The following is an 18,134-nucleotide window of genomic DNA, read 5'->3' as shown; positions in this document are numbered from 1 at the left end:
CATGACATTTCCTACAGGTTTCCTCCTGGTTCTATTCAAAGTCAAGTTCTCAGAACGTTCAGAGAAAGTTAAGAAACAATGTTCTTCTGTGAGAATTTAAGTACTTCAGCATAACTTTTTCTGCAGGTTTCCTCATGGTTCTATTTAAAGTCATGTTCTCAGAACATTAAGAAACTTTCCATAAAATCCATAAGAAAACATGAACGTTCTAAGAATGTTATTTAAAAACATACATTCCGTTCTTAGCATCAACAAAAATGCTCTATCCTCTATCTTGTTAAGTGTGTTCACCTCGCCCACACCTGATCTTAATGAGTACTTGTTTCAATTTTGAAATAGGGTCCGTATGAATAAACAATAATGAACAGCTTTATATGAGTAAAAAACACACATGGCATGCTAGCTCCATCTTGGTGGCGCAGTGGACTAATTCAATGAATAGAGCAGAAGATCATAGGTTAAAATCTCAGATGCCATGCCACAATAAAAAAGTGTTTGATTGATTAATGCCTAAGTAAATGAATTTCTATCTGTGCTTGGAGTTCACAACAACTAAACACACACTGTAATTTAAAGTCTTATTGAAACAAACATGTTCTCAGAACGTTATTTAATTACCTTCAAATAACCTATAATTTCCGTTCTCAGAACATTAATAAAACCTCCCAGGAAAACATTCAGGGAACCATAGTAAAACATTCTCAGAACCTCCCTTAAAAATGTATGTTCCCAGAATAGGAGAATATTTCACTTTTGTTTAAACAACAATAAGTGTAAAAGTTCAGGAAATGTATGGCTTCGTTCCCAGAACCAATGGGAAACCAAAAACGCACGTTCCCACAACTTCCAAGGAAACAAAATGTACTATCTGGGATATCACAGTCAAATATACAGGATAAGAACATTCAATTCCAGCTAAAAACATATTTATAGCATTTTGTATCAAAAAAAAGTATTATTCTAAAATGTAGGAATAAAACAATCTGAGAACAGTGATATTTTACAAACACATGAAGCGTTTTGGAAATAAACTTTTCAAATACATCTCAGTGATCAAAATCGAATTATTTCTGCTGATGTAGAGATGGACCTTTACTTTCCAACATACTGAGGCTGGATTACAGTCAACCCTGTATGTTTGCACAATCTCTTTGTTTAATAAAAACTGCCCAAGCTCACGCACTAATTCTTAAAACCATCAACCTGTTAGAGGAGTTTGTAGTTGGATTTTTACAGCAGTGAAAACCATTCTAGGATTTTATTTGAATTCAGGGAAAATTAGCTGCTCTGTAAGCACTGCAAGGCAGGTTAGACTTAATTGAGCCCTGCCTCTTTCCATGTTATGATGATGAATGAGTTCTACCTTGTCAGAGCATGAACAGACATATCCCCAGGGCCTTTTCACATTAACAAAAATCATTAGTGGTGAATAGCACACAGATACAGTGCCTTCAGGAAGTATTCACACCCCTTGACTTATTCCACATTTTGTTGGGTAACAGCCTGAATTCAAAATTGAATTAAACAAATATACATCTCACCCATATACACACACACAATACCCCATAATGACAAAGTGAAAACTTAGAAATATTTGCACATTAACTGAACATGAAATACAGACAAATCTAATTTACATAAGTATTCACACCCCTGAGTCAATACATGTTAGAAGCAACTTTGGCAGTGATTACAGCTGTGAGTCTTTCTGGCTAAGAAAGAGCTTTACACACCTGGATTGTACAATATTTGCACATTATTCTTTTTAAAATTCTTCAAGATCTGTCAAGTTGGTTGTTGATCATTGCTAGACAGCCATTTAAGTCTTGCCATAGATTTAAGCCAATTTAAGTCAAAACTGTAAGTGGGCCACTCAGGAATATTCTATGTGGTCTTGGTAAACAACTCCAGTGTATACTTGACCTTGTGTTTTAGTTTATTATCCTGCTGAAAGGTGAAATTGTCTCCCAGTGTCTGTTGGAAAGCAGACTGAAGCAGCTTTTACACTAGGATTTTGCCTGTGCTTAGCTCTATTCCATTTTTTTATCCTAAAAAAACTCCCTATTCTCTACTGATGACAAGCATACCCATAACATGATGCAGCCACCACCATGCTTGAAAATATGAAGAGTGGTACCTTTAGTACCATGTTGCAAACAGGATGTGTGTTTTGGAATATTTTTATTCTGTTCAAACTTCCTTATTTTCACTCTGTCATTTAGGTTAGTATTGTGGTGTAACTACACAACCGCTAAACTCTAACTGATTTAAAGTCACAATTGGCCTCAAGGTGAAATCCCTGCACGGTTTCCTTCCTCTCCAGCAACTGAGTTAGGAAGGACGCCTGTATCTTTGTAGTGACTGGATGTATTGATACACCATCCAAAGTGTAATTCATAACTTCACACTGTAAAAGTTGTCAAAAACATAAATAGTAAAGTAAGTACAGATACCCCAAAAAACTGCTTAAGTAGTACTTGTAAGTATTTTTACACCACTGATTATAATAAAGCAGGTATGGAGGGGAGTGGTATACCTCCTACACTGGAAGTTATACCAGTAAAAAGAGGGACACAGAGCAGACTGGGCCAGCACAATTTAGAGGGCTGGAGGTGGAAGGACCCTAACTAAATGGTTGTATTTCTAATCTAGGACATCAACAATCTTACATGCTTTAATGTCCCTTAAATTATCAGTCTCTACTATACACTCTCTTCCCTACCCACATCTCACACCCCAATTACCCCACACACACACCTCCAGTCTTCCTAGGAAACAGCCCCCCTATCCATTCTCATCATCCTTGGAGTGCCAGAAACTGACAGACTGGCTTCCAGTTTATCTATAAAAATGTGTTGATACCTTACATTCTTGTGAAGTGCACAATGTAGAGACATCAGGTCCATGTTAAACCATTATCTCTTGTTTCCTATTTCCATAACAGCATATCACTTTGGCTGTGGTATCCTGACAACAATTCCGTGTTAAAAAAATTATAATATTGACAAGCTTCATTGACAACATTCTAAACAGATATCATATCTGTATGAATTGAATTACAATTTTTTGCCGCTTTCAAAGAATATAATATACAGAAGATAGTTCCTTAACTATTTAGAAAATCTATAAGTAAACAACTCTAATGTTGGTATCTGTCAATGATTCTCTTTAGTCCAGATAAGAGTGGAGGATGTACGTCATCACACACTGTCCACTTAACCTTTTCTCATCGGTTGTTTAGGTTTCGCTTTAATGATATCACTGTTATAATCATTTTACAACTACACTCTAAAAAGAAAAGGTTCCTGGAGTATCCTTTAGGGGTTCCTCAAATTGAAACTGTGGGGGAACCCCTATAAGTTCTTCGAAAAACCCTTTAAAAGGTTGATTTTAGTGGCAAAGTAAAATGAACAAATCAAAATATCAGGTAAACTTCCAGCAGAGCCTCAAGTCCAATGGGTATATTATTTGGCGTGTTGATGTTCTCCGTATCCATAGCCAGAATAATTTTACAGTGCATGGTGATTGAACAGGTATCCTATTATATTCAGAGGTGTAGGGAGGGTGAAGTCTGAATCCCAAATTGTTTAACTACACAGATGTTTAACAAAACATGCACAACAGTACTCATACCTTGGTTTTTGTTGTAAATGTGAATGAAAAAGCTGCTTTGATAATGGTTTTCATTCACATACCATGTCCATAATGTAGAGGCCTATAGGATATTAATTGAAGAGGTAAGGGAGGAGGATGGTAAATGGGATCTGCATTACATACCAATAGACATACCTTTGTGTTACGCGGAGAAGAACAGGGGAACCCACGAGCAGACTCAGACGAGGAGACGGGGATGAAGTAACCAAGGTATTTATTGGAACACAGGGGGAAGATGGAGTGCAGGTCAGTGGAAGATCGGGCGGGTTGCTGGAGACCAGGTGCAGAGGCTGAGGCTTGAGCGAGAGTGGTTGAGACAGGGTAAGCAGGTCCAGGGGGAAGCCAAGGGAGTAGTAGAGTGGGGAATCCAGGACAGAGTAGCAGGATGATGAGACGTGGGACAGGAGATAGGGACCAGAGTCAGAGCGGGCAGAACTGTAGCAGAGAGGAAAACATCATCAGGCAGGGAAACATACACAGCAGGGTAACAGGATCTGAATAGTGACAAATAGCTAGACGCGTAGACTAACTGAGCAGAGATTACGATCTGGCATCGTGGAAGTGGCAGGGCTGAGTATTTGTAGAGGTCTTGATTATGGAACAGGTTGCAGCTGGTGGGGATCTGCTCTGACTCCAGCACACCTGTCTCCGCCCACTCAATCAGACACACACAGAAAGAGAGAAGGAGAGGGAGAGGGTACTGGGGGAGTGGTGGCAGGTCAAGGAGACACAGGATGAGCGGTAGAGGGCGTTGCAGGAGCAGATGTGACACCTTTGTATGCCTCCTCTGTATATCTGCAGACACAGACACACAAGTGAGTAGTTCAGTCATCTGCACCCAATACACCTAGCCTTCAACATTTTCTTATAGCCTACATATTCTTACCTCTTTGTTGATTTGATAGCCATTAAATTGTCAATTTTCTGTTTCAGAAAGATTTGCACAAATATGAAAAGATAGATGCTATCATCAAACAATATCAATTTAGATCATACAAGGGACAAACCTTACCTTAAATTGAGGAGATCTATACTTGTTTCAGTTAAGTGCCTGCTCCTGCTGTCCTTCCAAATTAAAATCCAAATGTTTCAGTTGGGCAGTTAGGTTCTTGCAAGAACCCGCACCAACTAAGGAGGTTCCTCGATGAACACCTCCTCCTACGGGGTTCTTGGAAGAACCTTTTGGGGGCAATTTTCAGTGTCAAGAACCCTAAGGTTCTTCAAATAACTTTGAGGATCTTAGAAGAACCCTTGTTGAATCCCTAATTTTTAGTGTAGGTCTATATTAAGAACAACAGTAATGATATGGTGCCTTTGTGTTTCAAATATGTTTCTAAGTCATGGAAAACTTGCCACTTATTCCATTGCATTTTTAATGATCGATCCATGGTTTTCCTTGCATGTCAATGCAAGTGGAAGTTAGAGTTGGTAGACCTTGACCTTGGATACAGGTGTTATGACAGGGTTGTAGACTTTTGTAAAAACAACCACTATTGAATGGCTAACTGAGTTTAAAACTTCTCTAGGGTAGGGGGCAGTATTTTGACGTCCGGATGAAAGGCGTGCCCAAATTAAACTGCCTGCTACTCAGGCTCAGAAGATAGGATATGCATTTTATTAGTAGATTTGGATAGAAAATACTCTGACGTTTCTAAAACTGTTTGAATGATGTCTGTGAGTATAACAGAACTCATATGGCAGGCAAAAGCCTGAGAAAAATCCAACCAGGAAGTGGGAAATCTGAGGTTTGTAGTTTTTTCAAGTCATTGCCTATACAGTGACTTAGAGTTCATGTTGCACTTCCTAAGGCTTCCACTAGATGTCAACAGTCTTTAGAACGTTGTTTCATGCTTCTACTGTGAATTTGAACAAGAGGGCCTGGAGTCAGATGAGTGAGGAAATGACATGAGCTCAGAGGCATGAGCTCAGAGGCGCGTGCTCACGTGAGTGTGAGCTGTGTTCCTTTTCTTTTCTGAAGACATTGGAATTTTCCGGTTGGAATATTACTGAAGATTTATGTTAAAAACATCCTAAAGATACCTCGTTTGACATATTTCTACGAACGTAAATATAACTTTTTTTTACTTTTCGTCGTGACATTTGCGCGCGCTTCCTGCATTTGGTGTAGTGGACTGAACGCGTGAACAAAAGGAGGTATTTGGACATAAATGATGGACTTTATCGAACAAAACAAATATTTATTTTGGACCTGGGATCCCTGGTAGTGCATTCTGATGAAGATCATCAAAGGTAAGTGAATATTTCTAATATTATTTCTGAGTTTTTTTGACTCCACAAAATGGTGGGTTTGGTTTCGTGTCTGAACACTGTACTCAGATTATTGCAAAATTTGCTTTCGCCGTAAAGCTTTTTTGAAATCTGACACAGCGGTTGCATTAAGGAGAAGTGTATCTATAATTCTTTAAATAACTGTTGAATATTTTATCAACGTTTATGGTGAGTATTTCTGTAAATTGATGTGCTCATTCACCGGAAGTTTTGGGAGGCAAAACATTTCTGAACATTACACGCCAATGTAAAATGGGGTTTTTGGATATAAATATGAACTTTATCGAGCAAAACATACATGTATTGTGTAACATAAAGTCCTATGAGTGCCATCTGATGAAGATCATCAATGGTTAGTGATTCATTTTAGCTGTATTTCTGGGTTTTGTGACGCTTCTCCTTGCTTGGAAAATGGCTGTGTGGTTTTTCTTGTTAGGCACTGTCCTAACATAATCTAATGTTATGCTTTCGCCGTAAAGTCTTTTTGAAATCGGACAACATGGTTGGATTAACGAGAAGTTATCTTTAAAATGGGATATAATAGTTGTATGTTTGAGAAATTTGAATTATGAGATTATTGTTGTTTTGAATTTGGCGCCCTGCTATTTCACTGGCTGTTGGCAGTGTGTCCCACATACCCTAGTGAGGTTAACTTTATTGTCTCACATTTCCAGGTGAACGATTAGAATATTGATGCGCCCCATTCTGGCACCAAGTATCCATTATGCATGGCGTTTCCATAGTCTTTTTCAAACAATCAAGAGATCTATCTTGGATGTTATCAGATATTGCTCTTTGACCATATTAGTTACATAGACCTTAGTGTATAAAAGACCTGACATAGAGAACTGCCAATATCATTCACAATTGCTGACTTAATTTTGTACAGACTGTTACGTACGATCGCCTCTCTTTTACAGAAACAAGATTCTCTGGTCTGATGAAACCAAGATTGAACTCTTTGGCCTGAATGCCAAGAGGCATGTCTGGAGGAAACCAGGCATCACTCATCACCTGGCCAATACCATCCCTGTGGTGAATCATGGTGGTGGAAGCATGGTGGTGTTTTTCAGCGCCAGCGACTGTGAGAATAGTCAGGATCGAGGGAAAGATAAACGGCGCAAAGTACAGAGAGATTCTTAATGAAAACCTGCTTCAGAGCACTCAGGGCCTCAAACTGGGGGCAAAGGTTCACCTTCCAACAGGACAAAGACCCTAAGCACACGGTCAAGAGAACGCAGGAGTGGCTTTGGGACAAATCTCTGAACGTCCTTAAGTGGCCCAGCCAGAGCCTGGATTTGAACCCGATCGAACATCTCTGGAGAGACCTGAAAATAGCTGTGCATCAACGCTCCCCATCCAACCTGACAGAGCTTGAGAGGATCTGCAGAGAAGAATGTGAGAACTCCCCAAATATATGTGTGCCAAGCTTGTAGCGTCATACCCAAGGGTCTGAATATTTATTGTAGGAGCCAAATAGGTAATATTGTATATGTTTCCAATTCATGATACATTTCTGTTGAATGTGTGTTTGCCATTAATCCCCTGTCAAGTGTGTGCACCCTCTCTACAGGCCAATGGAGAATACAGTTAAAAGGCATACACGCTCCAATACTTGGAGTGACTGGAACGGCATACCGTTCTGTCCATGTTTACCATGCTGTTTGTTTCTTTAGTTTAATGATCAGAATTCGTTTTGGTAGAATTCTATACATGTTTGTATCCAGAAGAACGACAAATAAATGTATAATTATTTTTTAACTCTGGACATTGGATTTGTATGCATCAAGACTAACATTTCACCACTCGCCATTGTGGCTAAAGGATTAGAATGGAAATTGTATTTTGACAATTATATTAGACATTTAGCCACTACACTTAGTCAAAATACACCGCTGGAAAGTACTTCCTCGGAATTGAAAAACTGGATTGTTTGGAAAGACGCATAACCAAGGAACAAAGCACCCGCGCAGTCTCAAGACTACAGTACAGCGTAGAAAATACGCACTTGGGTATGTAAAGTAGCCTTACAAGCGCACAAACTTTTGGATGATTAGAGGGTACATTTGAGTGTATGGCTACACTTATAATGTATTCAAAGTATGGAAAGTTTACTATTGGAGTGACTTATTCAGACAAAGGGTTGAATGCATAGAATCCGATTTCCAATCTCCGCTTGGAAAGAATCAGTGGCTAACTGCAAGCATTGCAAAGCAATCATTAGCCTGCTATTCAGTGGTGTGGCTGTGTGGTCCCAAGTCTAAGATGAAGGCTCTCTTTTCGACCATATCAAGACTGTTTCAAGGACAGCTTTTTTTTCCCCATCTACGTAACATTGCAAAAATCTGTAACGTTCTGTCCAAAAATGCAGAAGATTTAATCCATGTTTTTGTCACTTCTAGGTTAGACTACTGCAATGCAGTACGCTACATGGATAAAGCACCAAATAAACTTAAGTTAGTGCTAAACACGGCTGCTAGAATCTTGACTAGAACCAAAACATGTGATCATATTACTCCGGTGCTAGCCTCTCTACACTGGCTTCTTTTTAAGGCTAGGGCTGGTTTCAATGTTTTAATGCTAACCTACAAAGCATTACATGGGCTTGCTCCTAACTATCTTTCTGATTTGGTCCTGCCGTACATACCTACACGTACGCTACGGTCACAAGACTCAGGACTCCTTACTGTCCTTAAAATGTCTAACCAAACAGCTGAAGGCAGGAATTTCTCCTATAGAGAACGTCCCCTATTAGGTATTCCCACCTCCTCCCGCCTACTCTTCTTTTTCATTGGTTTCCTGATGCAACCAATCATAATCCTTTCTGCTCTGAGAACATGTTTGAGTCAGTGAAACTCTCATGAGGGTTACACTCATATAATGTAAGGGTACAGTATGTGTGTTGGCCTCATCCACTCTGCAAAGGTGTTTTTTCCCAGCTTTTTAGAGGACAACAATGGACCCTCAATTATGATATCAGTGTCCTGAAATGCATTGACATCTATATTTTAATAACAGCCAAATGTATCATGTAGCGTCAGTGTCGTAGGCCTACAGAACATGAACTTTAAACCTTTCATAGAGTACAGAGAACATACATGGCTTGTGGTCCTGGGAGTATACAATGGAGCAAAAATAGCTTTATACATTATTTGTTACCAGATGTTGCTTAACAATTATGAGACTTTGCTTTTTGTCGTTATCAATGCAGCAAAATAAACTACGGGGTAAAAATAGAGAGAAAAAGTGAAATTTTCAACAGTAATGGCAATGTTGTCATATTTTCCCTGTTGTCACTTATGTAACTGTAATAATCTGTTTACACTTTACTCAAATTAAATCATTTTCAGTTTTAATTGCGCTGCCCAAAGATGTTTAAATGAGAGATGTCACCTGGTGGCAACAAATGGAACAACAGGAAAAACACACTAGAAATAATATTCAATTGTTCACATGATAGAGCCATATAAGAGTTATAAGGTAACATGAGTAAATTAGATTAGTTATCATTCAGCTGATGAAATCCTGTCAAAAGGGAAATATTACAGTATGCGACCATGACATTATTTAGATGCACTATTGTAAAGTGGTTGTTCCACTGGATATTATAGGTGAATGCACCAATTTGTAAGTCGCTCTGGATAAGAGCGTCTGCTAAATGACTAAAATGTAAATGTAAATGTAATTATATATATATATATATATATATATAGATGGGGCTTGAACACCCGTCATCAGGGGTATGTGTGGTCCAGGGGTATGTTTGGTCCGTTACCGCTTCACCAGATTCCGGAACTATCTGGCCTTCTTGGTTAGTTCATATCCTGGACCTTCTCATCAACTGAGGTGGATACCACCTTCCCATCCACCATCTCCTCCACGATCACCCTCACCCGCTTCTGCATGTGTGGATTATACTCTGCGGAAAGAGCCACCAAACAGGAATTCATTCATTCAGTCATTCATTGTGTGTATTATGGGGAACAACACCTGATTCTTTCATTGATTCATTCATTTGATTAATTATTCTCTGCTTGCTCACCTTCCACCACTTCCTGGACTTGTTGTACTTCATGGACCTTCTCGACCACGATCACTTTCCTGACCTCTTGTCTGGTCTCCACATGCCTACTGGTAGACACACAGGCGAAGAACACTTACGGTCAGCTAAACTCACCAACACACATCTTGATTTACTAGTTTGCAATCAGTGGTGTAACTTAAGTTGTTTTTGGGGGTATCTGTACTTTACAATTTACATTTTTGACTACTTTCACTTCTTACTTGCTTAAGAAAATATTGTACTTTTCCTTGACACCCAAAAGTGCTCGTTACATTTTTCATACTTAGCAGGACAGGAAAATAGTACAATTCACTGACTTATCAACCAAACATTCCTGGTCATCACTACTGCCTCTGATCTGGCGGACTCACTAAACCGACATGCTTTGTTGGTAAATTATGTCAGAGTGTTTGAGTGTGCTTCCGTAAATTAAAAAAAATAATAATGGTGCCATCTGGATTGCTTAATACAAGGATTTTGAAATGATTTCTACTTTTATTTTTGATGCTTAAATATATTTTAAACCAAATACTTTTAGACGTTTACTCAATTAGAATTTTACTGGGTGACTTTTACTTTTATTTGAGTCATTTTCTGTTAAGGTATTTTTATTTTTAATCAAGTATGACAGTTGGGTACTTTTTCCACCGCTGTTTGCAATGAGGTGCCAATAAACAGCTGTCATCCCCCCATCCCTCCTTCTTTCCTGCCCCTCCATTATCCCCTCTCACCTGAGTCCCTCTCCATCCAGCAGCCTCCTGTACTCAGCGATCTCCATCTCCAGCCTCATCTTGATGTCCAGGAGGATCTGGTACTCGGAGGCCTGCTGCTGGATGCTGACGTTGAGCTGCTGCAGCTCCTCCTCCATGCTGTTGATACAAACCTGCAGCTGGCTCAGCTGGGAGCCATGGCGGCCCTTTATATCAGTGACGCTCTGCTCCAGGTCCCCCTTCTAGGAATGTGTTTATGTTTGTAAGGGATGAAGATGAAGGAAGGAAGGAAGGAAGGAAGGAAGGAAGGAAGGAAGGAAGGAAGGAAGGAAGGAAGGAAGGAAGGAAGGAAGGAAGGAAGGAAGGAAGGAAGGAAGGAAGGAAGGAAGGAAGGGTAGTAGAAATTTATAAAGAGGATATGAAGAAGGGTAGAGATAGTTAGATTGGTGTGCATAAAGGTGTTAGAACACCTTGACATTAGACCACTGTGGAGGTCTGAAAACATCTAACAAACTTTGATTTTGGAGTGTACTGTTCTTTTAAGACCTAAAGGAATTCCATATTTTAGGAACAGAGGTAGGGTAAAGAGAAATGCTATATGTTTAGGGAGGCTGATTCACTAAGATGGTTTGACATCATACCTGAGTGAGCAGGCCATGCAGTTCAATCTCCAGGCTCTGGAAGGTCCTCTTCAGGTCAGTCACCTGAGACTGAGAGGTCTTCACCTCTGTGGTGCTGGTGGTGATCTGGTTCTGAAGCACCTCCATCTGACACACACACACAAACACACACAGTATTAGTCAAAAGTATAGTACCACTTCACAAAATACATGTCAATTGTGCCTCTCACAAAACACATTTAGGGACCCATGCCCACAAGTCCCCCTGTCCTATTCTCAGAGGTTGTCTCACCTTGCTCTCAAACCACTTGGCAGCATCTCTCTGGTTCTTCGCTACCATGCCCTCATACTGGGTCCTCATCTCCTCAAGCACCTTGCTCATGTCCACTGAGGAAGCACAGTCCATCTCCACATTCACAGCACCACAATGCTGCGTCCGCATCAAATGCATCTCCTAACAACATGAAAAGGGGGACAAATTGTGCTATAATACCTGGGATTTGTAGTTTACTTATACACAGGGAAGGGCAAAAGCACCTGAAAACAATCAGTTACTGTATATTTGAGTACTAATAACAGTGAAGTTGCCCTAGATTTGTTGTGGGTGAGTTTTGCCCCCTTGTGGCCAAACATGGAAATGTTTCAAACTCACTGAGAATTGATAAATAAATTGATTGTGCAAAAACTACAGGGGAAGCCATTGTGTCCAAATGAAAAACCACATGTGGCTGTCCTGGCACATTGGCACTTCAACCAACAGCACAAGCGTTAAGACTTGAGTGTGTGAGGAGAAATGACCTCCTCGTGGTTCTTCCTGAGGTAGACCAGCTCCTCCTTCAGCCCCTCAATCTGTATCTCCAGTTCTGCTCTGGTGAGTGTAAAGCTGTCCAGGACTCCTCTCAGACGAGCCACATCCCCTTCCATCTTCATACGCATGTTAGCCTCCGTCTCTAACCTACAGGGGTTGAGGAAAGAAGAGGGCTTGATTAGTTCCTCCTCACAACAAACCAAGATACAACTTGCCCAACCATAAACTGATTCATAGCCCCTGCCTACATCCATGAGCATTTCTGTATATCTGGGAGGATTCGATCTACTCAATCTCAAACCTATAGGCCAAGAGTTACAAACAGAATCAGTACACTCACAGAGGCTGTGTACAGTACAAACAGGAAGTGCACCTACTTCATCTTGAAGTCATCAGCTGCAAGTCTGGCATTATCCACCTGCAGGATCATCTGAGAGTTCTCCACAGACCTGGCTTGGATCTAGGAACAGGAGGACAGCCACAGTCAATGGAATGTAATAACAGAGTCAACTATGTATAGGATATCATATGTTTAGATCAGCAGATCTGGTTCACGTCTAATGTTCATTAATTTACAACAGAACACAGTTTTTTGACAATCAACAAGATAAACATTGAGAGACAATGGGAATTACACCTCAAATCTATCACTTATCTACAATGCCTTCGGAAAGTATTCAGACCACTTTACTTTTTCCACATTTTGTTATGTTACAGCCTTATTCTAAAATGGGTTAAAAAAAAATAATCCTCAGCAATCTACACACAATACCCTATAATGACAAAGCAAAAACAGGTTTTTAGAAAAAAATAAAAATAATACCTTATTTACCTAACTATTCAGACCCTTTGCTATGAGACTCGACATTGAGCTCAGGTGCACCCTGTTTCATTGATCATCCTTGAGATGTTTCTCCAACTTTATTGGAGTCCACCTGTGGTAAATTCAATTGATTGGACATGATTTGGAAAGGAATACACCTGTCTATATTAAGTCCCACTGTTGACAGTGCATGTCAGAGCAAAAACCAAGCCATGAGGTTGAAGGAATTGTCCGTAGAGTGCTGAGACAGGATTGTGTCGAGGCAAAAATCTGGGGAAGGGTAGCAAAACATTTCTGCAGCATTGAAGGTCCCCAAGAACACAGTGGCCTCAATCATTCCTAAATGGAAGAAGTCTGGAACCACCAAGATTCTTCCTAGAGCTGGCCGCCCGGCCAAACTGAGCAATCTGGGGAGAAGGGCCTTGGTCAGGGTGGTGATGGTCACTCTGACAGAGCTTCAGAGTTCCTCTGTGGAGATGGGAGAACCTTCCAGAAGGACAACCATCCCTGCAGCACTCCACCAATCAGGCCTTTATGGAAGAGTGGCCAGACGGAAGCCACTCCTTAGTAAAAGCCACATGATAGCCAGCTTGGAGTTTGCCAAAAGTCACCTAAAGACTAAGACCATGAGAAACAAGATTCTCTGGTCTGATGAAACCAAGATTGAACTCTTTGGCCTGAATGCCAAGCGTCAAGTCTGGAGAAAACCTGGCACTGTCCCTACGGTGAAGCATGGTGGTGGCAGCATCATGCTGTGGTATGTTTTTCAGCGGCAGGGACTGGGAGACTAGCCAGGATTGAGGCAAAGATGAACGGAGCAAAGTACAGAGAGATCCATGACAAAAACCGTCTCCAGAGCGCTCAGGACCTCAGACTGGGCGAAGGTTTACCTTCCAACTGGACAACAACCCTAAGCACACAGCCAAGACAATGTAGGAGTGGCTTCAGGACAAGTCTCTGAATGTCCTTGAGTGGCCCAGCCAGAGCCCGGACTTGAACCCGATCTAACATCTCTGGAGAGATCTGAAAATAGCTGTGCAGCAACGCTCCCCATCCAATCTGACAGAGCTTGAGAGGATCTGCAGAGAAGAATGGGAGAAACTCCCCAAATACAGGTGTGCCAAGCTTGTAGCGTCATACCCAAGAAGACTCAAGGCTGTAATCGATGCCAAAGGTGCTTCAACAAAGTACTTAGTAAAGGGTCTGAATAGTTATGTAAATGTGATATTTCCATATTTGCTAAAGTTTCTAAAAACCTGTTTTTGCTTTGTTATGGGGTATTGTGTGTATATTGATGTGGGGGACAAGCCTGTAACGTAACAAAATGTGGAAATAGTCAAGGGGTCTGAATACTTTCCAAATGCACTGTAATTCATTCTAGTGACTCTCTTCTTTCACAAACCTGTTGGCATCATCTCAATCCTACCCCCACCTCCCTTCCCACTGGGCACAGATGTCAATTCAACGTCTATTCCATGTTGGTTCAATATAGTTACATTGAAATGACATGGAAACAATGTTGATTCTACCAGTGTGAGCCCAGTGGGTTGCTACATTACCTAGAAGTACCTTGTTGCAGATATCTGTGATGGTGGCATAGAACCCACTGAGGTCCTTCTTGTGAGTCGGTGATCTCATCTCGTAGAACTCTTTGATCTGCAACTCCAACTTGCTTTTGGCTGCCTCAAGAGAGCGCACCTGTGTACACAAGGAGTGGAGGGAATCAGTTCAGTTCATGGGTCTATCCTAAATGGCGCCCTATTCCCTATATAGAACACTAAATTTGACCAGAGCCCTATGGGCCCTGTTTCGCACTACAAAGGAAATAGGGTGCCATTTGGGGCGCAACCCATCACGTTATGTGAATCTGCGCACTCCCATTAGATAATCCCCAACATAATGGAATTAAAAATAAATGTTCAAATCCTGCTATGTTATTGTCCTCATCAGTGGTGTAAAGCACTTAAATAAAAATTATTTAAAGTACTACTTAAGTAGGTTTTTTGGGGTCTATTTACTTTACTTTACTAGTCATATTTTTGACAACTGTTACTTTTACTCCACTACATTCCTAAAGAAAATAGTGTACTTTTTACTCCATAGATTTTCCCTGACACCCAAAAGTACTCATTACACTTTGAATGCTTAGCAGGAAAGGAAGATGGTCCAATTCACACTCTTATCAAGAGAACATCCCTGGTCATCCCTAGTACCTATGATCTGGCGGACTCACTAAACCAACATGCTTTGTTTGTAAATGATGTCTGAGTGCCCCTGGCTTTCTGTACAAAAAATGTAAATAACTAATTGTGCCGTCTGGGTTGCTTAATATAAGGAATGTGAAATGATTTACACTTTTACTTTTACTTTTGATACTGAAGTATATTTTAGCAATTACATGTTTTGATACTAAAACCAAAGACTTTTGGACTTTTACTGAAGTAGTATTTCACTGCGTGACGTTCACTTTTACTAGAGTCATTTTCTATTAAGGTATCCTTATGACAATTTGGTATTTTTTCCACCACTGGTCCTCATTATGTATTGTGGAACTTGCGTTTATAGTTGTAATACAGGTGTGTCTTTTAATAATTATGAGACTTTCCTTGGAGCTTTACAGGCAAACGATAGGTTGCTGCTTCTTCTCAATAGCAATTTTACAATTAGAAACATTAATAATGGAATAAATCGTTTTTAAAAAGTTTCAAGTTAAGTAAAAGTTGTTTTATATACTTATTTTTTATGGAGTCAATTTACTGTAGCCTACTGTATTATCACGTTTAATTTAACAATGTGGATAGTATTGATGAAAGTGGTTATTTAAAAAAAAGCTTTATATCAAAGATTAAAGATCACTTTCTCATAGGAATTTTCTATATCATCGTTCTATATCACCTTGTCGTTCATGCCTTGACTTTCGATCTCCACGCACATGATCTGGGCTGTGCGTAATATCGCGGAGCGCACCTAATCTCCAGACACATCCCCGTCACTCTGCCTTACCTTTTCCAGGTAGGTGGCCAAACGATCGTTCAGATTCTGCATGGTATGCTTTTCGTTGGCGCCAATAGTGATCTGGTCTGGCCCGTCCATAGAGAAAGAAGACTGAGAGATACGGGTGCCGTATCCCCCGGCACCTCCATATACACACGGCGCGCGACTGCTCCCAACAGAGGACACGCTCATGCGGGACCTACCGCCTCCCAAACCGCTGGAAAACTGCATCCCACCGGACAAACTGAGGCCACTCGAACCGACACCCCTACGTGAGCTGTATCTACGGCTACTACTGCGACTGGTTACAATGGACATGGCGAGAGATGGTTTGGAGATGCGTCCTGGGAGGTTAAAGTGCGTTCTTCCGAGTTGGAGGCGACAGGTAAAATAACCCCTTATACAGCTTCTTATATAGTTGCATTAAATAGCTGTAAAATAGTCATATGTTTGAGAAATTGAAGTAATAGGATTTTTAAGGTTTTGAAAATCGCGCCACAGGCTGCAAGTGGCTGTTACGTAGGTGGGACGCAAGCATCCCGGAGGCGACAGGTAAAATAACCCCTTATACAGCTTCTTATATAGTTGCATTAAGAATGCTTGACTGCGTCACCACTATTCCTTGGAATTAAGGTATATCTAATTGTTTTGTTTAGTGGGTGGGTACAGGGCATGCAACAACTATGTAACAAGATACATCACTAAAGTCACTAAGGACATCTAGGGAAATGAATGGTTCAGTAAAGGTTGTGGTTAATGAAGGGCAGTGTGTTTGACAGGTATAGACTGGCAAGTCAGACAGCTTGAGAACATTACTGGATGTGTTTTGTAAAGCTGACATTCCATGGTTTCAGACATCCATTTTCAATTACATTTCGGTTTGTTTACTGAAATTGGCAATATTTTAATATATCTTTGTCAAGGATTTGTAGGCTAAATATTGTATGTGTTATGTTATTATTTTACCAAACTAAAATGTTGCACCAAGTCACTCCTTCACTTACATTTGATGATTGTGTCATTCTATCCATTTGAAAAGATGGTCAGTAACAGTCATCTTTTTGAAATGTAAATAACCATTATGAACTGTTCATAAACTCAACACATTCAATGTTTTTACTTTGTCTACTCAGTATACTTGCCCTCAGATTAGTTGGTTTGGATAGTGTGTTCATTCACTGTCAAAGATGTGTAGTGGGTATTCTTACTATTTTGACTATAAATCACTGATGATTTTCTCATTCTGTCTTTCTGACTTCAAAGATGTACTGTACTCTAACTATAACCTTATTTGAAATATGAATTAACCTCATAATTCCTCACATTCCATTTTGCCTACTCAGTACTTGCTCTCAGATGTTGGTTTGGATAGTGGGATTTATTCAAGGGACAAGTGTATGCAAAACAGCCACATAACAGCCTGAGTAAGTTTCATTCCAAAACGCTCTATATCCATTTTCAGAAATGTTGGTAAATTTGCTTTTATTGTTTAAAGAAATTATGAAAGAGATTGGTGTTTTTCTCTATCTAATGAGGTTGTTCAATGACAGATATGTATTTATTACTACTGTTAGTTTTCACACAGTCAAATGTAACGAAAAAATAATAATAATTATAAAGAAATGTACAAATTATACAATATTTAAAAATGTTTTACAAAAAAAAAATTCAGTATAGTCAGTATCTGCATGTAGAATGTTTACATTTGACATTTTAGTCATAGCAGATGGTCTAATCCAGAGCGATTTACAGAAAGTGCATTAATTTCAAACTAGCTAGGTGAGACAACCACATCCAATCTAGCACATAACGTTCTGAGAACCACGTTTCTTAGAGCTTGGTGAGAGTGTGGTTGTCCTGTGGCTATTTTGCATGCAACCTTCTCATAAAGCAGAGCTTCACAAACTTGTTAGGCCCATGACCTCATTTTGATATAAAAAAAATGTTTGCGACCCCACCATGTAAAAAAAGTGATGTAATCATCGGTCAGTGTTTACTTTTTTAATTCTGGGTATGACAGTCTATTACAAATAAGGCTGACAATACTTTTGACAGTATTTCAATCTGAAGGAAGTATGGTTTGAAGTGACTGAAACGCATCAGAAAGGTATTGGAAAGTTTAGAAGATCATCAGGCAATAATTTTTCATGATCTTCTGTGTAGAAAAGAACAT

The 18,134-nt window shown here is 39.9% G+C and overlaps 1 protein-coding gene across 1 annotated transcript; it reads right to left on the bottom strand.

The window, feature by feature from the left end:
- Positions 1 to 8,977: 8,977 nt before the first annotated feature.
- LOC106564757 (keratin, type I cytoskeletal 19-like) lies at positions 8,978 to 16,503 on the bottom strand. The gene is made up of 9 exons (XM_045691244.2): positions 15,971 to 16,503; positions 14,537 to 14,665; positions 12,522 to 12,604; positions 12,135 to 12,291; positions 11,629 to 11,790; positions 11,358 to 11,483; positions 10,738 to 10,958; positions 9,986 to 10,074; positions 8,978 to 9,862 (listed from the first exon to the last, which is right to left on the bottom strand). Exons 1-9 carry the CDS (start codon positions 16,277 to 16,279, stop codon positions 9,756 to 9,758), a joined length of 1,383 nt encoding a protein of 460 aa, XP_045547200.2. The 5' UTR covers positions 16,280 to 16,503; the 3' UTR covers positions 8,978 to 9,755.
- Between the last annotated feature and the right edge of the window lie 1,631 nt (positions 16,504 to 18,134).

This window comes from Salmo salar, chromosome 12 (assembly GCF_965601325.2).
Source record: "Salmo salar chromosome 12, fSalSal1, whole genome shotgun sequence".
NCBI lineage: Eukaryota > Metazoa > Chordata > Actinopteri > Salmoniformes > Salmonidae > Salmo > Salmo salar.
This window is presented reverse-complemented; position numbering and strand designations above follow the sequence as displayed.

Bases quoted from the DNA above. Each gene is read 5' to 3' on its own strand.
- LOC106564757 (XM_045691244.2), bottom strand. From the start codon at position 16,279: ATGTCCATTGTAACCAGTCGCAGTAGTAGCCGTAGATACAGCTCACGT. The intron at 11,484-11,628 runs GTGAGACAACCT...TGTGTGTGTCAG, and splicing joins CCAAGTGGTTTGAGAGCAAG to ATGGAGGTGCTTCAGAACCA. The intron at 10,959-11,357 runs GTATGATGTCAA...ACACATTCCTAG, and splicing joins TGCATGGCCTGCTCACTCAG to AAGGGGGACCTGGAGCAGAG.